Here is a 26,386-nt window from a genome sequence, read left to right as displayed (position 1 = left end):
ACCAGCTTTGTATGAAGACCTGAAAGCCACAGAAGTTTAAGCAGTATAATAATAAAATTATCACTAGGTGGAAAGGTAGATTTTGGGGACAAGATGGAGAGACTTGGGCATGTCCAGCCTTTCTTCTTCTTCTCTACCTCCATCTTCTGCTGTTGGCACTTTGGGATTGGTTTAGAGTAGAAGCTCACTGGCTAGCATGGGTGATAGGTATTAGAAAGTAATTGAAAAAATGTTATCCATAATTTGTAGTATAAAGAGATAACACCACCCCGGGGGCAGGCAGAGTGCCTCTGTCTGTCCTGCTGAGTGACCCTGGCAGGACAGGAGAAAAATTTTTATAGATAAGATCCAATAAACAACTCTGAGACCGAGAACTGAAGAGCTGTGACTCATTCTTGGAATGTGGGGGCTGAAACAGAGACTGTTCACGTGTCTCGGGGCTGCAATAACCTGCAGAACTCTCAAGAAATTACTTCATTGGGTTTTGAGTTAGTGATTGACAAAACAATCTAATCGCCCATTTTACTATCTTGAGTTGCCTAATTAGTGGCTGCCTAAGAGGATTTAATGAAAAACTGCCACTGTATGTATGTACTTAATTACTGACTTTATATCTTCTCAGTTCTTCTGTCCCTTCTCCATTATATTATTTCATACATGAATCTTTATATTTTCCTATTTGGTTCTTCTTGGTATTATTTTAGTCTGTGATCAGCAAAGATAATTCTCAAGAAACCAAAACTGTCCAACTGTCCTACAGGATTTATAAATCATTACAATATCTTTACATTTCATTAAATCTATCTTCCAAGATCTGTATTTCATTATGGCCATTTCAGATTTGGACTACAAAGATTCTGACTCTTAGGTGTTGTTCTGGAAGGTCATTTGGATGACTTGGAGATGTTACCCAATAGTTTATTGATTTCCTAATGTTGTTTTTTCTTATCTCTGATGCTTTATGATTCTTTAGGTTTTTATAACTTAATCAATACAATTAAAAAGCTGACACAGAAGGAAAGAACTATAAACACAGACTAAGTAAAGTTTTAGAGATGATAGTCTGAAAGTTTCTGTTTACATCTCACCCACAGATAAAAAAGTAATTAATAACATTAAAAAGAAAAAAATTTAATGGAGAAGTAAGTACACTTCTACACAATTCAAAATTAGGCCATACATTTTTTATTCAGTTTTCCTAAATATCTGCCTTTCCCTGGAAATACCCAGAGCTAAAACCAGCTATTTTCAAACAACAAAAAGCAGATCAGTGACTAGAGGAATATAAAAAGACCTTCCTGAGGACACTGGAGGACATTTACACCTCTGTTTCTTCAAGGTCAGTTTTGGGTATAGATGGATATAAACATTCCTCTTTTATGCTCTTCCACCTTACTTTGGAGCAGACACAAGAATGGGGAAAAAACTTGACTCATTTAGTATGGCAATTCCCTCCTAAATTCCACAGTTACTAAATCAATTGATCTTCCTGTCAAAAAGGTTCATTTTTAAATGATAATGGAAAGAATCTGTCATTTAATAAATACATAAATATCAAATGCAGATGCTCAGCTATAAAGTTTGGCTTTACTTTCCTGGCCATATGAAGTGTGCACAGCTCCTGCTGCAGCCCTGGGTGCTGTAACGGGGGATTCTGTGAGGTCCTGTTCTGTCCAGGATTTGTAACCTGATAAAATCTGTATGGACTGGACAGGTCCCTGTCTCATCTTCACACTGAACAGCTGGAACAAGCATTTGTGAAGTGCTCCCCAGAGCCAGGTGGCAAATAAGAATCATCCCCATTTTTGAGGTGAGACTAGGTCAGAGCTGTGACAGAATTTGTATTTATACCTGAGTTCCCAGATCATCTGACCATAATCCCTAACAAATAAAGCACAAGATACATGAATAAAAATGGCTTTTGCTGGCATTCTGACAGAGCTGTGCATTGTGGTTTAATTTTTCTGTCACCTGAAAAAAGCCTACACAATATTGCTGCAGTAACTGACTTGATTTGCATTCTCTGCTAAGGATAAAATGAGATTAATCTGCATGCAATACTACTTTAAAACATATTATGCCTTACATCTTTAATCACAGTTCTTTGCACAGCAAAGCATAGATCTGTCCCCTGCCTTTACATGACTGTGTTTTATGACTCAGAGTTCATTGCCCTCTGAGCTGGGCTCATCATACACAAGACTGCATTTTACTAGTGCTATAGTTTCAGAACTCAAAGGAATTTCATCCACAAGGAAATCACATACCAAGGGCCGGAGTTCCCAAAGATAACTGAGAAGTTTTATATTATCTTCCCAAAGTAGGAAATACCCTCAGGCTGATGCTGCTTCCTGTGCCCTCTCACTCCTGCCTCCCCTGGAGTGGGGATGGGGCAGCCTGTGCACCGACACCTGAGCCTGCAGGGCTCTCTCTGCCTCTCTGCAAACCTTCCCCGATGAGCAATTCAATTTTTCAAGCACAAAAAACTGCTCCATGCATGGATCTAGGGACAAGAAGTAAGTTTTACCTAACAAGACACTGGCCTGCCAAAAGAAAAAGAGCTGATCATAGAGCTCCATCTTTTTACAGACCTATGTTTAGGGTTAGTTTCATACGTTGGTCATGAAAAAGTCCACTATGTGGGGCAGACAATGGCATGTTTTCCTCACAACTCACCCCCACCTCCATCTTTTGGGGCCCCTTGCAACATTTAGATTTGATTTTAAGGTATTTACTTATTCTCTTTCTGAGCAATGAAGCTCCACATGTAGGTGACTGAAAAGCATAAAAAAATCATAACCTGCAGGAGACACAAGAACCTAGATTTGTATTTCACAATGGCTAAAAAATCCCCTGTTAACAAAATCCTAATTAGACCCAGGCATCTCATACATCTATTTTAACCACCTTACCAGGAACATAAATGGGCATGTTTCCAAAGAATTTGCACCACAGAAAGTTTCTATCAGCTGCCATACAGAGACATTCTCAGCACTGAAATGTGGTGGAACTAAGCAACATAATTTTGTCAAAAAATAAAAGTATAATAATCTATTCTGACTTTGTCTCTAATCCCAGTGGGTTTAAGCAATTACCATTATCTTAAAAAATTGCAAATTAGACTGCAATTACTGTTGGTTGTGGCAGCACTGTTCTTTTAGTGAACAAATAGATCAAAAATATTAATTGAACTCATGACCAAGAAACTGCAAGTATTACAACCTTATACCAATTATTCACTGCAGGCTTTAAAGCCACATTTAAATCAATTATTTTCTCATTGCCTTTGCTGAAAAGCAGGTCCCAGGCACATGAGGACAAAGATGTAACCAAGGACTCCTGACATTTCCTATGCTTTTGATCATATCTGTGACTGTAAAAAGCCACAAGCACTCCTGAAGCAGCAGCTCTGTGTGATAGGAGCTGAAAAGGCATGAGTAATAGAAATGACTACTCTGTATCACACCAATTTCAGGGTACTCTCTGTCCCTTATATCTGGCACAAACCCCACAGGAAATTTTGAGACAACATGTGGCTTCCCCAAGTATCCACCCTTCACACAGACATGGAGCCTTGGAAAAAACTGGATTCAGAGACATACAGAACTTTCTTTTATGACAACATGGGAAATCACACAGTTAGAAAAAAAGCCATGGAGAGGAAAATCTTCCAGGGAATTGCTTCCAAATATGCCCTTCCAAATGCCCAGTTGCTGTAAAAAATCCTTTGTGCAGTTCTCTGGGTTCTCAAGAATCCTCAGGGCTACTGTGCCAGCTGCCCTCATTTACTCAAACACAAACATATTCCTCATGATTGCACTTCCCATACCATACACTCGCTTCCCAGCGTGTGATACCGAGATGGATTTTTCCCCAAAGTCATTAAAATTTATTGATGTAACAGGTTATTATCTTCTGATGCTCATCTGTGCATTGTGCACTGAACAAATATAGATGAATAATTTTTGAACAGGGTTAAGAGTTTTTATAAAACATCCCAACATAAAAATGACTGCTCAGAGAAAACAGTAGCTCCATGCATGCTTTCAATTTACAATTTGGCCAAAAGTCAGATTTAACTTCCAAACTGTACCCTCCTCCTCCAAACATGGATTAAATGTTTCTGCTAGGAGAGATAAATCAGAGCACTGCTGGGTATGCACACAGGGTGTTTCTTCAGGGGAAACTATTTTGTATAATCTGAAGCAAGCAGAGAATGGGAGAAAGGACCTTCCACACACTTTTCATGCAATTCCATCACCATTCCCAAACTCAGTTCCATGTTCTTTGCTGGTCCAGGAAGGTGACACACAAGGCCACTAAGATTAAAAACTGCTGCATATGGAAAACTTAATATGGTTTATTATTTTCACTAAAATATAAAATATATACCTTTGAAAAACAACTAAAACAAACCAACAAAAACTTAAGAAATGGTACTTATGCTCCAAAAACATTTTCTTCCATGCTGCAGTGTGATGGTGTTCACAGGGGTTCTTAGATGAGGGAAGAGGATCTGACTCCACGTTTCAGAAGGCTTGATTTATTTTTTTATGATATATATTACATTAAAACGATACTAAAAGAATAGAAGAAAGGATTTCATCAGAAGGCTGGCTAAGAATAGAATAGCAAAGAATGATAACAAAGGTTTGTGGCTTGAGCTCTGTGTCCAAGCCAGCTGACTGTGATTGACCATTAATTAGAAACATCTAACATGGGCCAATCACAGATGCACCTGTTGCATTCCACAGCAGCAGATAATCAATGTTTGCATTTTGTTCCTGAGGCCTCCCAGCTTCTCAGGAGGAAAAATCCTAAGGAAAGGATTTTTCATAAAAGATGTCTGCGACACTGCAGAATAATGGATCCACCTCAGAAGCACCACAGCTGGGCAGGTCTGTGGACCCATGATCCTAAAAGCTTTAACAATCAATAAACATATGCAGAATATTGCCATATTCGGGTTCTGATTCAGGAAATTCAGGGGAATAGGACTGGCTGTAACCCAGTAAATAACCCCTGCATTGGGGAACACATGCTGCCTTGGGGAATGCCATCACTTGGATGGGAAACAGGATTTGAGACAATTAGGAGAATGGACCAGGTGACCAAGAACCATGTTGCTCACCTAAACCTGGTGGTTTAATTTCCACAGGAGATTACTGCATGGCTGTACACAAAAGGGATGGAATCGCTCAGTGTGAGGATTCCTCTGCCCTCAGAGATGAGAACAGGATTTCTCTCTGGAGTTCCCTCTGCAGCCAGGTGACCAGCTCATGCCCCCAGCACTGCCAGCCCTGCAGACAGCCCTGCTGGGACCACACTCACCGTTCCTGTCGATGGCAAAGGGAACATCTGTGGTGACAATCTCGTAGTTGCAGATCTGGCTGTACTGGGGGGAGCAGTCCTCATCTGTGGCTTCCACCTGCAGGATGCTGTCGTAGATCTTCCCCTCTGTCACTGAGGCCTTGTACATGTTCTCCTTGAAGGCTGGGGAGAACTCGTTGACATCCTTCACCTGGATATGGACTACTGCCCTAAAACAGGCACAGAAAATATCAAAGTTAATTTATTGTGGCACCTCACTAACAGTTTATTTTCAAAACACTTGAAAAGACTAACAAAACATATCTAGAAAACTATGTAAACCCCTACTAAAATGAGATATTAGAATTTTTATGTTTCATTTGCCCAATTTAGTATCTTTAGTATCTTACTTTTTACTAGGTAAAAGTCCATTGCCATGGCTTGTCGGGAGAGAGTTTTATGGTGTTTGCTATTAAAATCTGCCCCCAAAATGAACCCCAGCAGAAAGCCGATGATATCATTACACAGTAAAATAAGACACAGTAGTCTTCTGTACCCACTACCTAAAAATGAGCAGTTTACAGGCATTCTTCCATATTAAGTAAGGCTCTCACCTTCTGCTGGTGGCAATTATCTAATCCTTCAAGCAGTCACAACACTGCACATGTATTTAGTGAGTAAACCCCAAAGGCCTTGCTTTGGAAGGCTTTGCTTTCTGGTTTGATAGGCAGGGTGACAGAGGGACACAAAAAGGATGTTCTGGAGCAACAGCAGAGCTGCAATAAAGGCTGGGACCCCAGGCAGCGTGGCTGAGCATGAGCTGCTAGACAAAATCAGTGGGCCAGACTTCATTTAGTCAAGATTAGACCAACATTTTCCACAACTGGATTTCTACCAGATTGTTACTGACGTGAGAGGGGGAAACATAATAAAAATTTGATATTGTGAAGCAAAACCTGTTTCTGTGATTTGATGGTTATCTGCTATTGCAGGCTTCCTCCTAACTCTGTATTCTTTTTAAATAAATATCCTGAAAACTTCAGCTTGCATTACAGACCTAATTAAAATTTTAATTGTCATATGTCCTGGATGAGCAAAAGGAAGAATGATTACTATAAATCATTTATTATAAAGGCTCTCAGCAAAAGGAACTATTTGTACAGCACTTATACATCTACGTGAGTTAAATCCATCTTCAATGACAAATGAGCTGGAGCTTCATTTCATGAATTCAAAGGGGAAAAAAGGCACTGTGCCACCTAAGCTTATTCAGGGAATTGGCTCCACAGTAAAAAGTACCACCTACTGACCTTCAATACACTCCACTTCAGAGGACTTCACTTTCTCTGAGACTTGTTGGACAAAAGCTGAGGTCAGACGCCATTCAAATGTGACACTGCTCAGCTTATGGCATAGATATGCTAAAAAAAGGGAATGATTCCTCTTTTCTTACCATTTGAAATGAGATGAACAGAGAGAAAACCTATTTAAAAATTGCAAATATCAATTGAAAGCCAGTTTCTATGACCTGGATGCATTCAAAATGAAAGCACGAATGGAAGATATAAACCAGAACTGAGATGCATTTATCCACTTGAACGGGGATCCTGTGCAAAGCTTTAACTGAACCAAATAAAAAGAAATATATTTTCTACTAGGAAAAAGGAATGCAAAAATGGATAGAATATTGCAACTGTGATTTATCTTTATTTGCTTTCTACTTGAAATAACATAGACTGTGGAGCAAATGTATGCCAAAGCAAAAAAAAAAAAAATTTCTTCTCATTTTCACTCACTTGTGAGATTTCTTCCAGTTGGTTCCACCTGGTCCTGATCCACAGTCGTAGGCCTGGATGATGAATGTGTATTCCTTCTGCAGCTCACAGTCAATGGGACTCCTTGCTCGGAGCCGACCTTCTCCAGATGTCTTGTTCAGCACAATGGCCTCAAAGGGCATCTCTTGCCCGTGGATTTTAAAAGCACAAATCTCACCTGTGAGGAACAGCACAAAACAATCATAACTGGGGGAGAAGGGGGGTGGGTCTAAGTCTTATGCACTGCAGAGACACCTGCAAAGTTCATTTGTATTTCACCTGCTTTTCCAGAGGAGGGAAACACAGACTCAGGTCACTGTGTATCCAAAAGGTCCATTAAGCAGGTGTTGTGCAGGGGGATGCTCTGAGTGCAGCTCTAGGCACACCCCTCCCTCTTCCTCTGTCACTACTAAATGGTTCCTGAAAGCCCCAGAGGCCATTCCATATGGTGTCAATAGTGAGCTAAATTACATTTGAGCTAAATTAGGAGACTGTATTTATTTAAAGGAAATAACAAAAGGAAAAATAGATAATGCTCCAGAGGTGGTCCTTTTATAACTGCTGTCATTCCTTGAGCCACTTGAGCTGCCGAGGTGGTAGCTGTGCAGATTCTTGCAGTTTAGTTTGCCAACAGTGGAAAAACAAATGGTGCAGAACATGGGCACATTCAAAACACATCCTGCTTTATTTACAGACATACTTCAGCTTTGAAACAGAAGCAGCTGAAGGCACACCAAAAAGTGTCCCTTTTGGACATCTCAGTTACACACCCACATTCCCACTCTCATATATGAGTGCCTTCCTGGCAGCAGCTCACTCTGCCTCCAAACTGTTTCCTGATCCAATAGATCCATAGCACCTCTCAGATGAGCACTAGAGAACATAACAGATGATATAGCAAGGACTAATTAAATTGATTTGCTCACAAAAGACAGCATAAAGGATATTGTGGGAATATGAGACTGGAAAGGGAAAAAAGACCCAATTTCTGGTGTTCCTTTTTTTATCCTTCATAATGATAGCAAGGATATGCACACTGAGCTAATTTTATTTCATTTTTAGTTCAGTCTCTATATCCTGCTCCTATGCAAGATAATGCAGAATCCAACTTTAAAAATGAAATATTTATATAAAGATCAATATGACTTAAATATTTTTATGACACATTAAACACATGCTCTTTTATGAGCAAGTCAGTCTTAGGACATGCATTATAGATTCAAAGCCATCTCCCACTCACATAATCCTTTTCCATTTATTTCCAATTTACAGTTGCAGCCTTTTGAAAATCTCCTTGCCAATCATATCTCAGCCAAGTGCCAAATTCTAAATTAACTCTGAATCTCTGACCTCTAATTCAGGCTAGGTTCCTGTTGCTCTATTACAATATATTGTTTATTTTTGCAAAAGAGAACAGACGGTGACTTTTACAAAGTGCTGAAGTTCATAATTCCTATTATGTGTGAAAAATAGAAAATGGCAAGGGCGTGTGTGCAGGGAGGGTGGGGTTTAGGTATGGAGGTATAAACACAGAATTTTAGAATATTTCCTCAACTATCATCACACTGGCTTCCCTTTATGACCACAGGAGCTGAAGCTTTGCTCAGCTACATCCACTGACATTTAGGCAGACGAATCCCACACTTCACAATTGCAATCAGTCCTGTGAATGCCTTTAAAGGACCAGCACACAGTTGTTTTGGTAATTCTGCTTACACATTTTCCTGCTGTCCCCTCTCCCTCCAGGGGTGTGAAAGGGCTGTGGAGTTTCCCAGGACAAAGCTGTGCTCTTTTCCAGGCTCTCTGCTCTTCACTCTCAGTGAGCTCAAATATTTGGGCTACAGAAGAAGCAATGGACTTTAGCCTGAGAATCAGATTTTCAACAGGACTAGCACCTTGCACATCCATAAAAGCAGGCTGCACAGTGATAATGAACTGTGCACAGGGGCCAAAGCACAAGATGAAGAGAAGGCTGAAGGGCAGCAGCCTGTTCAGCTTTAATCACAGGCACTGATCGCTGAGTTTGTATCCCACTGCTGTCACACACAACCTTTGAAAAAAATGATCTGCATTTCCTTGTACCTTCAAACCAAAACATTCATCTAAAATGATATTGTGGATTTCAGCTTTATTTTAATTGAAAAGAAAATAAACCGGTGCAAACATGGGAAATCTAATGGCAAATACTGTTTGTTGTGTTCTGTAAAGACTCTGGCCTTCATAGTTCCTTTATAAAGTTTTCCTCAGATGCACAATCCATCAGCAAAAATCCTAACTTCAGTGGTTTCTCTTTATTATTTTATTGATCCACTGTTTGATTGCAAACAAGACAGCATTTGCAGATGTCCAGGCTACAGTTCTTAAAAAGCAGAAATAGCTCCAGGCAGATAAAAGTTCTCTCAGCCCTTATCTAAATATGAATAATTTTTCCCTCTCCAAAGGCAGTGCCCTAATGCAAAGCAATCATAGAAACAGCACATGTTCCAATCAGTTCTCATCGAATATTAGAAGTCTCCATATCCCGCTCCTAAGCAAGATACTCCAGCTTTAAATATGACTCTAATTTTGCCTCCATATTCCCATTTGCCAAAAATAAAATAATGACAGCTGCCTGGAAATGATGAGATATTTGTAAACACACTGCAAAAAACCCAACATGCACTTCCAGAATGTGGCTATAGAAACCTTCTTATTTGAAAACAACTGGAAATGTTGTTAAAAATTGGGTAAGATTTGTTTTCAAAAGAAGGGCTTTACTGCTGTTTCCAAAGAAATGAACTAACACTGATGAACAATTTCAATGTATAGGATCATGACTTTTTAAAAAGGTTTCTTAATGGCTGTATTGCAAATGGAAATCATAACAGAGCTGTAAGAGCTGTAACAAAGCAGAGTATTAAGGTCCACTGCCAGACACAAAGACATTGACAGATCTATAGAAAGACTCTTATTAAGCATTTCAAACAATGCCTTTAAAATGTAACAGATATTATTTGTAATTATTAAATAGAGCTACAGGGGTTTATTTTAGGCCAGCTGAGCTAACCCCAGACTGTCAGAGATCAGACAGCTACAGAAGCTGAGCTGGGCAGCATCACTGACCTTCTGTCCCTGGTACAGTGAAAGCCAAGGGAGAGAGAAACTCGAGGCAGGAAGAGAAGTAAAGACATCATGCCTGGTCACTGACACTGACCACGCTGGTGAGGGGAGATGCAAAAAGGACTTTATAGCAAAAGAGATAACAAAGGACATTACTGGCACAAGAAGAATAATCAGAAGATTGCGTTTCTAAAGGGGACCAGTGTCACAGACATCTTTTATGAAAAATCCTTTCCTTAGGATTTTTTCTTCTGAGAAACTGAGAGGCCTCAGGAACAAAATGATTATCTGCTGCTGTGGAATGCAACAGGTGGATCTTTAATTAGCCTATGTTTGTTCTTTCTAATTAATGGCCAATCACAGTCAGCTAGCTCGGACAGAGTCCGAGCCACAAGCTTTTGTTATTCTTTCTTTTTCTATTCTTAGCTAGCCTTCTGATGAAATCCTTTCTTCTATTCTTTTAGTATAGTTTTAATATAATATATATCATAAAATAATAAATCAAGCCTTCTGAAACATGGAGTCAGATCCTCATCTCTTCCCTCATCCTCAGACCCTGTGAACACTGTCAGAGACCAGGACAAAGGGGATCAAAATGGAAAATTTTACAAACATAGTGACCTGTAAATTGTGGTAAACTGTGTAATAAATGGCTTTGCTTTGCTGGCATGAGTGGAGTCCATGTCAGTCAATCCCTGCACCAGACATACATGATGCCAATGGGAACTGTGCCATATCTTCCTTACTGGGGTCTTAGGTAAGTATGAGTTTGTAAATCACTGGAGAAAAGGGAGGCAGGGTTTCTCTCCTCCTCAGACTCACCACTGAAGTTGTAGGACCTTTCCATCACCTTCTTCCCTGCCCCTCTGCAAGGCTGAAATAATCAGAGTGCAAATCGGGACACCGTCTTTCTCCCAACAGACAACCCAGCAAAATTCTGTGCTTTGTTCTTCATTTCATTTGAATGGGTTTGTGAGCAGGTGGATATAGGATTTTGTGATCATAGAAATGGTGGCAGCACTGAATTACTAAAAAAAGGAAAAGCTGGTGACACCATGTAAAGGTAGAAGCACATTCATGAAATCCTACAGCAACTGCCAAGGAAGAGGGAAAATTTCTCTTCTCCCAGGTGAGGAGACACACTCTGGGCTGTGTCTTCCAGTTGCTTCCTATAAAAACTTCTGGTTACAGGGCTGAACTCAACTGAGAGTTTCATTTTAACTAAACTCTGGACATGTTTTTTCTTCAAATTTTTCAGACTATCATTAGCCATAAGCACCTATTAATTTTGAAGTTTACATTCTTTTAAGTTTTAAAGCCATGGTAGATCCCTATGTTACTAATCCAGGGGTAATAAGGATATTATTTCCTCTGTAAAAATTATAACAGACTGAAAAAAAAGCTACTGATGGTTCATAATTATTGTAACATAACCAACAAATTTATCCACTGTTTGGAAATTGATAAAGACAATGTTTCACATTCAGTCACATTTGCATGCAAGATTTAGTGATTATAAGCCTTGATCAATAAATTTGTATTACAAATTACTGTCCTTTAAATGAAGCAGCAGATTCATGCTTCTTCCAGTGAAATAATAATCCCCAATGTTACTCCTTTAATAACTACACAGCCTCATTCACTTGAAATCAATCAGTTTTTAGTATAAAGACATAACACTGCCCGGGGGGCAGGCAGAGTGCCTGGAACTGTCCTGATGGACGGATCTCGGCAGGACAGGAGAAAATTTTGTATAGATAAGAATCAATAAACAACCTTGAGACCGAGAAATGAAGAGCTCTGACTCCTCCTTCAAGCGCCAGGCTGGGAAAAGAGACTTTGGAACTTTTCTTGGGGTCACTCTGACAAGCTAGAGATCCCGACAAAGGGGCACCAGGGGAGGTTTAGATTGGATGTTAGGAAAGAAATGTTTCCACCAGAAGTGTGGGTCAGGCACCGGCACAGGGTGCTCAGGGCAGCAGTGGCATCACCATCCCTGGAGGGATTCAGAAGCCATGTAAATGTGGCACTCAGGGACATGGGTTAGCGGTGGCTTGGAACTGCTGGGTTATTGCTGGACTCAATAATTCTACAGGTTGGACTCAATAATTTTTCCAGCCTCAGTGACAACTGCATGCTCAGGCAAACTCGTGATTCCTTATGGAATGGAGATCACTCTGCTGTGTCCAGGACACGTCTGGATGTGTGACTACACACATGGACTTGTTCCTGAAACCATCTGTTAACTTGAACTATGTTTTAAAGAGATGAATTGTTTCCCTCAAGTGCTATGAAATTATGCAGCTCCACAATACAGAGATGCTACAGAAAAAGCAGAGGGGTGACAAAGAGGTCACATCTCACTAAACCGCAGAGAGAGCACACAAAAGTGTTCTAAAAGCTCCACAAGAAGAAAAGCTTCAATTCTGTCTTGTACCTTTTAGGTAGCAGTAAATCAAATATGAAGCTCAAATCTCTGGGAAACCAGGCTTCATTAGTTTGCTGCTGACAAAATTACTCATTTGCATTCATATCCTGTTCTAATTTTATTGCTCTCTAGACTTGTATTACACTTCCATGTGGGTTTTTCTCCAACATGCAAATCAACACAAAGATAATCCTTTATTTAAAATTAAGGTTGCAGTTTTATACTTCCTGAGGTAAGCACAGAGACCCTGGAAGATCCCAAAGAATCAAAAGTCCCAGGATCCCATGGCAAACTCACTCCCACCTTGAAGGAGACAAAACCTCTGTTCAGGACAGATGCATATCAAGTTTTGATGCAAAGAACAGGCAGAAATGCCACGATCAAACTGTTACAGTGACCTCCAAAGCTTTGCACATGAATGACAGTAACACTGCTGTCTCCTTCTCCATACACTACATGCCACCAGTAGGCTTCCAACAATTTTATATAACATGTGGATTTGCTTGAGGCATGACTCTCCTCTTGTTCTAACTAAGTTTGTCAACAAAACTGAAGTACTCTCAATATGAATCCAGTTTGAATCTTTAAGGTTTACATGCAGATGGAAACATAAACACAGGCACGCTGTTCTTGGAAAATTTGTCAGCAAGGATTTCTCCTGGCACTTTGATGGCCACCTACAAATAAGTACCTGCTGGGACACTGCTCAGTTTGCTGCTTTCTCAGAAATACAGCACCGACCCACCACCTGCTGTCAATGTCAGATTTTCCAATAACTTTTTTTAGGGGTTGCTGTTCCTCTGTTTGGTTTTTTTTTTATAATCCAGCCTTCCACAATAACAGTTGTATACAAGTTTCTCTGCCGGAATCCTGCAAACACCTCCTGCAGTGCAGAGCTGGTGACCTTTGGAGTGTCTCCATGCCACTGGGACGGTTCACAGCTTTGACAGGTTTTTCTATCACAGGTTGTTTCTACTGTTTAAATAATTACTGAATGCAGAAGGTTATGTTTTGAAGGAAGAAAGAGCAGTTGTTTGGGAAAATAAAGCAAAATAATAAGAGATGTAAAATATCTGTAAAGATAGCAAAAAAATATAAGGGAGTAACTACTGTATATGCTTTTCCAGCTCATTTAAGTCAATGCTATTAAACTCACACTGCAATACTAAATTCCAGGAAGCAATACTGAAATCATGAATAGAGGGAGGCATTCATGCCTTAATACCAAAAATTATTATTTTGTCACATCTAATTTTATGGGCAACATGCTCTGCAAAGAAAGAGCATAAATCCAGTGCTACACTTGCTGTTCCATGGATTTGAAACTGGAAGAGGGGAAAACTGCACTTGCAGTTCAAGTTATTCATCGGTGCCAGAAGCTCACACCAAATGAACCAGACCTCATCCTTCTCCTGAAGCAGGGACCAGCTGCTCAGGATAAAGACAGTTCTGTGGGCAGCATAAAAGCAGCAGTGATATCTGGGTTTCCTCCTGGCTCCACAATAAATTTCCCTCATCTACAATTTTGTTTACATAAATGTTGCTTACAAAGTGTGATTTTTCTGGACAAACTGTTATTTTAGCGAGATATCTGACCACATTGCTCTCTGACCACATTGGAATCCCCAACTGCTGAGATGCACAGCACGTCCCACTCAGGTCTGCACTCCACCTCAAATGATGGAGAACTGATAGATGTTTATTTGAAAGCTGCAATAAACCTTGAGGTGGATTAGAAAACTAAGTAACAAGGAGATAAATGTTTGTGCACATAAAGATGTGGTTAATTAATTACTGACTGTGCCTTTTGCAAACACCCTCTACTCTGTTACCATAGAAATATAAAATACTTTCTTTCCTTCCTCCCATCAAACCCTTACCAAATTAACACTCTATTGCAAACAATTTGAAACATTTCTTAATCTTTTATTCTTTCTAAAATCTGCCAGATTCAAGAGAGTCAAAAAAGGAAGAAAGCGTGATTTTAAGAAAAGTAGCAAAAAAGTATAGTTTTCTAATCAATGTGTGGAGCTCCATGCCCACTGCACCAATGGAAGGCATTGTCAGCCTCAAGTCTCATGTTTGGAAGTATCCCATGGATCCAGGAGTGCATCCACGCTCAATGTGAAAAATGCATGTATTTTATGATTGGCTTTTTGCAAATATTCAAATGAATATTATATGTGTTGTGTTAGAAAGTATTAATTTATTAATTAATTTATTAATTAATTATCTTAAGTACTGTGTTAAGTATAGTTTTTGGTTATAAAAATTGTTAAAATAGAAACTATGCTATGTAGGATACTTTTTTTAAAGAAAGGATTCGCACCGAGATAGCAGCCACAGGACACCTGAATCTTTCAGAGAAAGAGAATTTATTGCCCTCTTATCAGAAGAAAGGAACTTCTTCCCGCCTCGAAGATGCTGTCAGGATTCAGAAGAAGAAGCTGACAGTGCCCAGACAGAATCCTGTGTTTGAATGGAATTTATGCATCATGTATGAGGTGTATGAATATGCAACAGGCTGTTGTTTTTAAGGGTTAATCCTCTGTTAACGTGGGTCCTTTTTAGGGATCATGCTGCCCAGAAAAAGGTACCTGAACATCTGTAACTGTTTGTCTCTATTGTCTCATATTGCCCTAATTCAAATTGTCCAAATTAATATTACTCTAATTGTATTACTATTTTATAACCATTTTATTACTATTAAACTTTTAAAATTTTAAAAACAAGTGACTGGCGTTTTTCACACTCAGCACACAGGAGCTGCTGTCCCATTTAGTTACAGTGCTGTAGGGCACAGCACGGTGTCCCTAACAGTACATGAGCATCAGTGGGAAATATTTGCCTTGGCATTTTTTACAATACCACATTATAATGAAAAACTTGAAAAATTAATCCTGCAACCGTGTAGTTAAGCCTGTGCAAAAAAGCACAGTAATAAAAGGACCTTTATCCTCCAGGAGCCAAGTGAAGCTGTGAATTACACAGTTCCCAGCTGGGTCATTTTCTGCTTTCCTTTTGTGCAGGTGTCAATAACAATCACAAACACCTCTGCGTCCTTGTCTTCACACACATCACCTGCATTCTCTGGGCAATGCTCACTCAAGGCTGTAATGTCTGCAGGTTTGGCTGCAGCAGATCAAAAATCACTTTGCTTCAGACACTCCTCTTGCAGGAGACACAGAGGCCCAGATGCTCCCACTGCCCTAATTCCACATTCGTGCCTGAAAGATGGGTCACAAAGCTATTTCTCCTCTAGATTAGTGAGGTCTACACACAGAAAAAAATAGGAGATAACTTGCCTTATGAAGCCCTGACCCAATTTAGTGTGTATCTAATTTAAAAAAAAAAAGGTGAACCTATTTTTAAAAGAGCGACCTAGAGGTATCTGCATGCAAAATTATAAAGGTTATTACAATGCTTGCAATAATTTCCTGCCACTAAGTATTACTGAGCAGTTAAAGAACAAATGCTAGTAAGAGATGTGAAAGTAGCAATGATGTAAGACTTTCAAACAAAATAGAGACCTAAAATTAGGAATCTTGGTTAGCAAATACATATTGCTTACAGAATTCTGACAGTCCAAGAGGCAAACCTAACACAAATATTTCCTTCAGCAGGATAGGTGCTCCAACATGACCTGCTAGATTTGGCTCCCTTGCGAGATACACAGAGATAAACAAGAAAATGAACATCACCATGTCACACTCAGAGTAGAAAATCAGCAGCTGTTTAGTCTGCAGAGGGCTCAGCAGACTGACAGAAAACCTTACTTTTTAATTAAACTACTTTCCCTAGGGCCTTGTATCAAGGCAGACAATTTTTGAGATAAAGCAGCTTGGAAAATGTTGAATTTATTAAATGATTATTTCCCTGAATAATTTTAAAGGCATTCTTTTGGGGCATAGTTAGCTAATTTAAAGCACACAGTGAATGATCAATCAGTTTTTCTGTTTCTTTTGAATCAAAGGCATGAGTTAGCTCTAACTTGACAGCTATATCAGGAACTTTGGACTGGCTAGCACATAATTTAAACAGTACACTCCGTGCAAACCATAGGAGAGCCAGACACTAGGAGCTCTGGCTGTCCTTCAAAAATAACAACCATAAAATAATTCCAATATTGTACCTTTGAGTAATTGTGGAGCTTGCATGGCATTGGCAGCCTATGAAATGAGTTCAAAGGGAAAGTATGGATATTTTCAGTGGCTCCTAAACTCTTGATAACACGCAGAGTAAAATTTCAGAGATGCATCAGGTGTTCTAGGACCCTTCTACCTTTTGCCCATGAAAACACACGTGAAAGGCAAGGCATTGAGTGAGAGGCTAGGAAAGGGATAAAGTGCTCACACATCCTCAGTTTTTCACTCAGCTCTTTACTCTGCTGTGGCCTCTTCACACAGAAGCAGATTAAATAAAAAATTTGGGAACATTAATTTAATCTTGGCATGGAGCCTGGACACAAGGGATTAGTCTGTGCATCCTGCAGACACGCACCAAAGTAGAACACTGAGTTTAATTGTTACAAGAGTACCATATGGTTCCTCCTGATCACGGCTTTTTTTCATCTGTCTTTACTTCCACTTGCCTGTCTTTAAGCAATCCGAAATACTCAGCTCCTGATGTAAAGTCATAATTTGGATTGGATCTCTTACACACGCTAAGTTACTTTGGACACAAATACTTCTCCTACAAAGCATCATCTCAAATGAAAAGCAACACAGTCAAAATTACAGCATCTGGCTTTTTATCAGAATGGAAATCACGTAGTGAAGATAACAAAATTCACCAAGAGAAAAAGTAAATGCACATTTCTCTGGAAGATCAGTACTCTAATTTGTTTGGACACTTAGAATTGCTTCTTCTAACAAAATATATTCAGTTCATCCTATTCCTCTGAGCCTCACAGTCTCCTCCTCTTTTGTACTATTGAGTTTAATGTTTCCTACTTCACCTTTATGAAGTAGAAAACCTTTATTTTTTATATTGTGCTGGTCTTAAGTGCAAGGTTTCTCCCCACCATGCCAGTACTCCAGGAGACAGCTCCAGCCACTGGCCAGAGTGCAGACAGCCAGCAAATGTCTGTGTTTCTGTGCAGAACAGGCTTGCAGGGTTGTGTCACTCCCAGGCAGCTCAGGAGAACATGTTTTTTCAGACACAGCAATTCAAGACTCCCCAGCACAGCCCTGGGCAGAGCTGCCTTCACCTGCTCAGGCTCCATGCCTGACACATGGGAGGTGTGAGAAGCTGAGCTGTGTGAGCTGACTATCTCAGTACTTCCACCTGCCCGTGGGCAACCCCTACTTGACATGTTGCTCCTTATTCCCAGCTTTTTGTTCTCCTAACAGCAGCACAAATGGTTAAGCAGAGCAAAACCCCAGCTTTTTCTGAGACAGTAACTAATTCCTACTCAGAATTTAGTAAGATCCTTGTTTTTCAATGCAGAATTACCAGCTTGAAGAGATCCTGATATATTCCATGATTCAGATGGGACTCCAGCCACCAAAATAATTCCAGAAACACAGCCCCATGACACAGTATGGGGAATTGTGCTCCAGGAAATCGCAGACTGATTGCAAACATGGCTCTTTTGTGGAATGGCATGGTCAGCAGCAGAATAAAGTAACTTCTCCTATATGGAAACTTAGATTAAGGTTTTTATATTCTCACTGGCATGAAAACAACTACAATGGATATAGAAACTGCAGCTGTGTTGAGCCTAAATGTACAGGACAGCCATTAACAACTGCATTGTAAAAACAGGGGCTCTGTTCCTCCTAAGATTTTACACTGGGATATCTTATCTGTGGTAGATTGTTCTTCTGTTGTAACCTTAAAGTGTTCCTTATTGTGAGTTTACAGTGGTTGATTCCATGTTTGGTTTCCTCAATGGTTTTGCCCTAAAGTTGTTTACTACTGTTTTCCACCTAATCTTATATCAGCCCCCATGTCAACCTCCCTGTTTTCCAGATCCTTCCCTGCCAATCCTGGAAGTACTGCCCTCTTCCCTTGTTCATCAAATGTAACCCCACTACTTTCTCTAGAACCTTCCTTGTCTATTACCCTTCTCTCGAAGTTCCATTGGTGTGTCCAGCCTGATCCCCTCCCATGTTATTCCCTATTATTATCCCATTTTATTATCCCATTATTATGATTATTATTATTATCCATTATTATTTTCTCATGTTATCCCTGTTATCCCTGGAATCTTATCCCTGCCCTATGTTCCTCCCCTGCAGTTCTAGTCTTGGTTATCCTCCCCTAGTGCCGTACCCTGTTCTTAAGTTGCTGTTTGTGGGGATCTTTAGCTTGTCAGAGTGACCCTGAGAAAAGTCAGAAAGTCTCTTTTCCCATCCCAGTGCTTGAAGAAGGAGTTGGAGCTCTTAATTTCTTGGTCTCAAGGTTGTTTATTGTATCTTAGCTATAAAAAATTTTCTCCTGTCCTGCTGAAGTCTGTCCAGCAGGACAGTTCCAGGCACTCTGCCTGCCCCAGGGGTGGTGTTATGTCTTTATACTAAAAACTACATATACAATGTTTATAATTACTTCCCAATACCTATCACTATGTTAGACAGTGAGCTGCTACTCTAAACCAATCTGTCAGTGCCACCATCACAGCAGAAGATGGAGGCCAAGAAGAAGAAGGAGAAAGGCTGGACACACCCAGATCCCTCCATCTTGCCTCCTGAACCCCCATTCCAGAAACCCCAAAATCTACTTTTCCACCCCATGATAACTTCACTATTGTTCTACCTAAACTGTTGTGGCTTGCTGATCTTCATCTAAGGTTGGTAATTTGCTCCATGGGTCATAATCAAACCCACAGGTGTTTTGGGCTCTGTGCCAGGGTCTCTGAGCCCCCTGGCAGGGGTCCTGGCCATCCTGGACAGCCAAAGGTATGTTCTGGGTTCCCACAGCTGTTAACCTTGTTGGAGCCTTGTCATTTGTTACTTGTTCCTGGCCCCTCTCCAAAGTTACACCCTCTTGAAAACTTACCCAAGTGGCTCCTCTGGTCTCCTTTGTTCTGGCTTCCTGGGCTCGGGGCTCCTATCAGCAGCCACATGGAGCAGCTTTGCTGCCTCTGGGATTTGGGCAGCCCTGCTCTGCTGTGGTGTTACATTTTATTTAAATGGTGTGCTCAGGGAACCCTCAGAGGAAATGCATCATGCTGCTGCCTGAGGGGTGGAGAGGGGCAGCCATGCTTGGCACAGGCCGGGAGGTGAGGCCTAGCTGGAGCATCACCAAACCCGTGTCACCCACCCATATTAACCATCCAGCAATGCAAAAAGCTTTGCTTTCTAAACCCTAAATTCAAAACCACAGTCAGCTCAACATCTGGTGTTTGTGCTTTTTATCATCTAGCCCACTGAAAACCCCTATTTATTTGCTGTATCTCTTTGATCTTCTCCTGTTTCTTGCCCTCTTGAGCAGGGGCTCCACAGAGGACAGAAATGGTGTTGTTCAGCAGCTTTGAAGGTGGTGTTTAGCTTTTTTCCCCAATGTGAAATGAAAAGCTATTTGAAACTTTTCATGAAACTGAGCTGTGTCAAAATAGTTTTCAGAGAAAGGTCAGACTCTCAATCCAGTCCTCACAAAACCCCCCTCTGCACTGCAGAAATCGCAGAAACCTCAAAACATCAAAAAAATCCACAAAATCCTTCTACTTCCGTGTGATTACATTTTTGATAAACCATATTTATGCCAACTTTGCTATAAATATTTAATGACTTTACTCTTTCTCTGTGACTCCTGCTCCAAGTCTGTTGCCCACTTCTGGCTGTGTTAGTTTGAGAGATGCTTGTGACTTTTAGAAAAAAAATCATTCCTTGCTTCTTCACACATGTGGGAGCCTGGGGTTGCCAGTCCTGAAAACATGGAGTACTGCAATGGGGCTGGGACTTCACCATCAGATTTAGTTCCAACTTAGTGTGAATTTGGCCTTTCTAGGATTTCCTAATTGCTGGATATACTGTCCTCAAAGCACCCATGGTCTTGCAAACATTTCAGTGTCTGGGGATGTACCATGGTTGCTGTTCCCTCAATTTTTGCCTCAGATCAGCCTGAGTAAGTCCCTGCTGGAAGTGCAAAACTGAAGTCCACAGAGAATGACAAAAATGCTAAATTCAGTGGAATCCAATGTGAAACAAAACATGTTGTGGATACATGTTTCAGTTTCACCACTATATTGAAATATTTGTGGATTCAAAATCTATTATTTAAATTACTTAAAATCTTTATTTCTTTTGGGATATTTTGCATCTCTAAGAGTTAAGACTGCTGCAGGAGTTTTGAGAGGTCTGGATTTAAGTATAGGCATAAGTCTTTGCATAACAAACTCTTTTAATGTTTTATAATGTGAACTTCCAAGGACAGTTGTGTATCAATTTTTTGAGCAAATGAGATACCACATTAAAAAAAAAAAAAGAAAAAGACTACTTGAAAACAGAGCTGAAGTTAAAAGTACAGGATCTTACTAATTATTTACAAATTTTGCATTGCTATCAATGGCAAAAGGCAACCCCTTCCTGAGTGCTGGTAAAGTCCACAGTTGTTTAAAGTCTAAATTAACCTTGGGTAACCAAAGTGCAATAAAACTAAAGGTTGTAGTACAAAAATGAACACAGATCTCACAGTTACCAGCATCTGGTACAAATAAGATCAAGCACAGTTCTTGCTGAGAGATTATTTTCCTACTTAGTCTGTATTCCACCCCCCCACTTTCATTCTAGAAAATGAAAACCAAAGCTTATTTTTTATGCTTTAGGAGCTATGGCTGAACTTCAGTTGCAATTCAATTTTTAATCTGAAATTAGCAGAATGAAGGATGCAACTATTAAAACCAAATGTGCAATATAAAGCAATAAAAAAGTAACACCATGTAAGTTCCACAACAATAAATCATTCCAGCGATTCAGAAAGTGCAAATAAATTTTTATTTATGTTTGTGTTTAACTGTTGCTCAACAGTGTAAAGAAACAAATTCTATTTGCAGTTTCTGAAGTAAATTATAATATTAATTTGAATATATCTAGCAGGAAACACAACGTATTTTATCAAGAGTAGGTATGTTTAATTCAAAGCCAGTTTTGTAGTTACCACTCAACAACACTGAGTGGCATTTGCATTTATGCCTTCACAAGTGGTCAAACAGAATTTGGCTGTGGCAGAACTCCCTCATGAATGCTCAGCTCTAGCTCTGGGAAGCAAGTGCTGTGTCGACACAGTTTTTGGAACAGCCATTTACAGACCTGAAATTTTGGGTGACAAATGTGTTTTTGGAAGGAGGAACTGAGTAACTGCTTGTCAAGGCATTTGCTGAAAGCAGCTTGTCTGCCAGCTTTTATTCTATATATTTCTGAACATCATGGTTTAATTTTAGAGTGGTATTTTCTCTCAGTGAATATGATGCAAAGCTGTCTTCCAGGAATGATCAATAATGGCAGTGTTATCTGTACTGGGTTGTTTCACTCCAAGTCACCCCTGCTTGCTCTGAGGTCACAAATGCCCCTGAGAGCATCCTCTCCTCTCAGCCTGCAGCACACAACTCACACCAGGATCATCATCATCATTCTCCAGCCACAGCATTAGAGCCTTGTTTACTGAAAACCTAATTTCCAGATGTATTGAGAAAATGCTGATCCTCAGGGATTCACTGGAATTTGCAGGTGATCACAAAGCCTAAAGACCAGGCTGCCTGTCATGATGATATTTGAGTTAAATAACAGAATTGTACAAGTGGCTCCAAGGGCATATTCTGAACACAGAGGGATCAAACAGTTGTCAGGGAGAGCCCAAGGAATCTTTATTCTCATTACATACTTAGAACATTTTGTCTCAGTAAGACTGGGTTTATAGATGTGACAGTTAAAAAAAAGCTTGTGATTTTTTGCAAACTGAGCACAAAGGAAATAATAAAACAGAGATACAAACAAAGCACTGCTTTAGGAACTCCTGGAAATGAAATAATGAAATAACACAGGGATTTAGCCATGCTTGTGCCAAGGCTCAGGGCAGAGCTGCACACATTGAGATGATGGGGGTCATCTGACAAATCCCCAGCAAACACCTGGAAACAGCTGGGATTCAGGACCAAAAATTGCCCACTTGCTCATCTGCTTGTTTCCTGGCATGTGTCTCTGGGCAGGATGCTCTCTTGGGGACCAGAAGGAACCCAGAGAAACAGGGTGCTCTCAAGCGGGTAAATCTCACCTGAGTGAAGTTCTTCCAACACTCTGAAAGTACATTACCACCAGTTCTGTGGTTAATGAAAAATAAGCAGCTTCAACTGGCAAAACCCCAGCAATGACCCTCATCATCCTCCCAGTGTCGCTCCATAATCAGCACATTATGGCTGTCAAAATTACTTATCAGATACAATGACAGCTCACTTGGCAGATTATAACTACTTAAAGAGCCATAATTGCACAGGGATATGCAGCTGAGGAACCCTTGAAGAATTTTGAATATTGCAGTTGTGATAAATTAGATGATAATGAAAGGAAAGTTATTAAAGCACTTCTCATTTTTCCACAAGTTGCAATTTTCAAATTACCGAGTGTGCCAACTTTTGCATCCACAAACCACATTCTGCAGATGGGGTAAAAAAAGCTTCCCAGCTGTGGCACTGGCACAAGTGTGTGTGATGAAGTCTGAAAGGAACATATTTGGCCCATTTCAGGTGGAGCACCAGCTCCTTCTCTTCTCTGGAATCCAGGGAATTCTGTGTGTATATGTGTGCAATGCAGAGCAGGTGGGAAAATACCAATGATCCCAAACATACAGAAATTCCTGGCTGGAAAGGAGATGAACCCTTGCTATCTGCCCCTGCTCATGGGGAAAGGCAGTGCCACCAAGGAGTTGCCACAACTTTATTCATGTGCCAGGCTTGCTTGGTCTTTTGGAATGGTTTCCTCTGGTTTCCTTTCCACAGTGGAACAAATGTGTGAACCCTGGGGTGCAAAAGCTGTGTACACCATTGTGCTCTGCTCCAGGCAGTCATTTTGGAGATTCCCTTCTCCCCCCTCTTCTTTCCTTTTTTGATTTTGTGGAGGTTTTACATGCTGGGTAGAAGACAATCAGGTAATAGAACTGATCATGATCTTTTTGTTGTTTGTAGTGATGAACTAGATCTCTCATATCAGTTTATTCATAGCATTGTTCCACTGACTTCAGGAAAATGTTTTCTGTTTTTAAAGCTGTAAGGGAAAAAAATAAGCACAATAATGCCCAATGACAGCTGCAAATGAGACATTTTGGGGGGGAATTCCAGAGAATTAATGCTGTGAATTCCAGAGAATTTTCCGCTGTGAACAGCACACAAACATTTATTGTTTCAATAGTGCATATCCACTGTATGTATAAAAAACTGTGCAAGAGTCTGTTTAAATTCACTGGAGAACTCAAAAGCATAATTGAAAAGTTATTTTTACTGCTACCAGTCACTAGTACTGCAACCTATAAATCAAGGATACATGGATACAATCACACCCAGAAAGTGATTCTATTTGCCATGACAGAGGAAGAAACAGGGGGTTTTACACAGTACCCAGGGCATCTGCCCTGAATTACATTCTCTTATCCTGCAAATAGAAGTAAAATACGGATGTGGAAAGGATTATATGAAAACACAACCACATTGCTACTCTGACAGGACCTTTGGAAGGATGTTTGAGAGATTGTGCTATCCAGGAATGAGAGATCCCTTTGCTCTGATGATAAAGAAAAACAAACAAAAATAATCACAAATTCTTTAGTTGATACTATATTTGAAACCAATTCAAAATCACAAGAACAAAGTTTCCACAAAACTGATGGCAGAACATGTAAAGCCCCAGAAAGAGCTAGAAAAAAATCAATATTCATTATTCCATTAATGCCTTGCTCTCCAGAGTAGAAGCTCTGAGAGGTCACCGCCACCAGCCAGTCTGTGTTTTGTTAGAGTATCAAAAGTATGTGGTTGCAATGATCCTCACACTTTGATTTCTTCTTCTGAATGGCACCATAAGTAGACTGAGAAACCAGGCTTGAGGTGGAGAATAGTCTGGCAGCAATTATTCTGATATTCTCCCTGTATTTTCAACTCAGTTCTGTAAAAATACACAGCTTTAAAAATATATATGCTCAACAATTCAGTGAGGATTTCTGGTCTCTATACTGAAAATGCTACTGATGCTTGACAAAGGGGACTTTTTGCAACTGAGTGTTCCGAGTTTCTCCCTCCATCTCCTTTAAAACCATTCTATGAGGCATGAAATTGCATCAGAAATAATGGCACTGGATGAGGGAAAACAAGAAAGAAAACAATGATGAAAGCAAGCCTTGCAAATGAACACCAGAGGGGTGTGTGGATGAGCAATAACGAGGTTATCAATGAGATTGCTGCTTCCAGCCAGGGTCAGTGAACCTGTAAGCCCCAGAATGAATCCCCAGGTGACAGAGAAGTCCCTGTCCCCACAACAGAGGGGTCACTGGAGCAGGGGTTCATAGAGAGCAGGGCAGGGGGCAACAGGAAAGATTATTATTCTAATCTAGGATTATTCTTGTATTTTAGAATAATTAATCTGTGGAATTCCACACCAAGACAGGTTTAAGAGGGTTGGACAGAGTCAGGTTTGACTCCAGCAAGACACTGTAAGAGACTGATGATAGTAAAGAGAGAGCAGTGACTAAACCAGGCTTGTCAAAAACTCATGGAAATGAAGAAACCTGCAGTTTATGGTGCCAGTCCTACCTCACCTATGTTGAAGACCAGGTTTAAGGGCTGTTAGACAGACCTGTCTCTTGAAAAGCATCTTTGGTAGAGGAACATTAATACACAAGCTTATTGTTCTATTTGCCCTTGCCTTTTCTACAGTTTCAATCATTTTTCTGCTAACCTAACTCATGACTGTTCCTTTAGCTCTACTCACAAGTCTGCTATATCTGAGGCCCGCCTTTTGCAGCTTTCCCAAAACCCTCTAATTTTATAGATTCCCACAGGCATGAGTGCACCTTATCTCTGAGCCATCACTTTGTTTTAAAGAAAACAAAGCAGTCAGATTTTCAATAGTCAGAGCCATCAAAACTATCAGAAATCCACCACTGCAGAAGCTGCACAGTTTATTCTACACCCATCAGGATTTCCTGATTGCAGACACATTTTTGGAACTAGAAGTTCCTAGGTATATATTTGTATTTTCTTTTAACTTTGATAACTTTAGCAACCATAGGGGTAAGTGAGGCACATGGAGAGATCTTGCACATCCTGAATACAAGGTGGCCCTCTGCTACCACTCCCATCAGGAGGGATGGATTGCAAGGCTTTGTTCTGAATGAGATCCAGGCTTTCTGAACAGGAACTCTCTGTCTCCTTGGGGAGCACCACAAGTCTCTTGACATGAGATGCTCAGGACACTCAAAAAGAATTTTATAGACAAAAGTACCGTGCAGGTACTACAGACATCACATCAGCATCTGGTCTGAAAAATCTGTCAGGTTAGAAACTCTGTCCGCAGAAGAGACGCCCAAATTTTAGATGTTTTACTTCAGAAAAAGAAACTTCAGGTTTTTTCCTTTAAACTTCAGCATATTCAGATTGGAAATTGATGGGGCACAATAAACATTAGAGCTACATCTCCAGTTTTACAACAGCATTATTCACATAATGACTTTTCTATAAAATACTCTTAAAGAAGGTATCTAGTTTGATCATAAAATCAGTGTTACAGCCATTATATTTCTTAAACAGTTATTT

General features: G+C 40.1%; 1 protein-coding gene across 2 annotated transcripts in view; it reads right to left on the bottom strand.

Moving 5' to 3' along the window:
- CLSTN2 (calsyntenin 2) overlaps positions 1 to 26,386 on the bottom strand; it is a 299,276-nt gene that overhangs the window by 66,674 nt on the left and 206,216 nt on the right. For both annotated transcript variants that reach the window (XM_074546803.1, XM_074546802.1), the window contains exons 3-4: positions 7,107 to 7,302; positions 5,332 to 5,540 (exon numbers count right to left, since the gene is read on the bottom strand). In XM_074546803.1, coding sequence (XP_074402904.1) covers positions 5,332 to 5,540; positions 7,107 to 7,302 — 405 coding nt within the window. The remainder of the gene's footprint in view (positions 1 to 5,331; positions 5,541 to 7,106; positions 7,303 to 26,386) is intronic.

This window comes from Zonotrichia albicollis, chromosome 9 (assembly GCF_047830755.1).
Source record: "Zonotrichia albicollis isolate bZonAlb1 chromosome 9, bZonAlb1.hap1, whole genome shotgun sequence".
Lineage (NCBI taxonomy): Eukaryota > Metazoa > Chordata > Aves > Passeriformes > Passerellidae > Zonotrichia > Zonotrichia albicollis.
The sequence above is the reverse complement of the archived record's forward strand: the minus strand, read 5'-3'. Positions and strand labels throughout refer to the sequence as shown.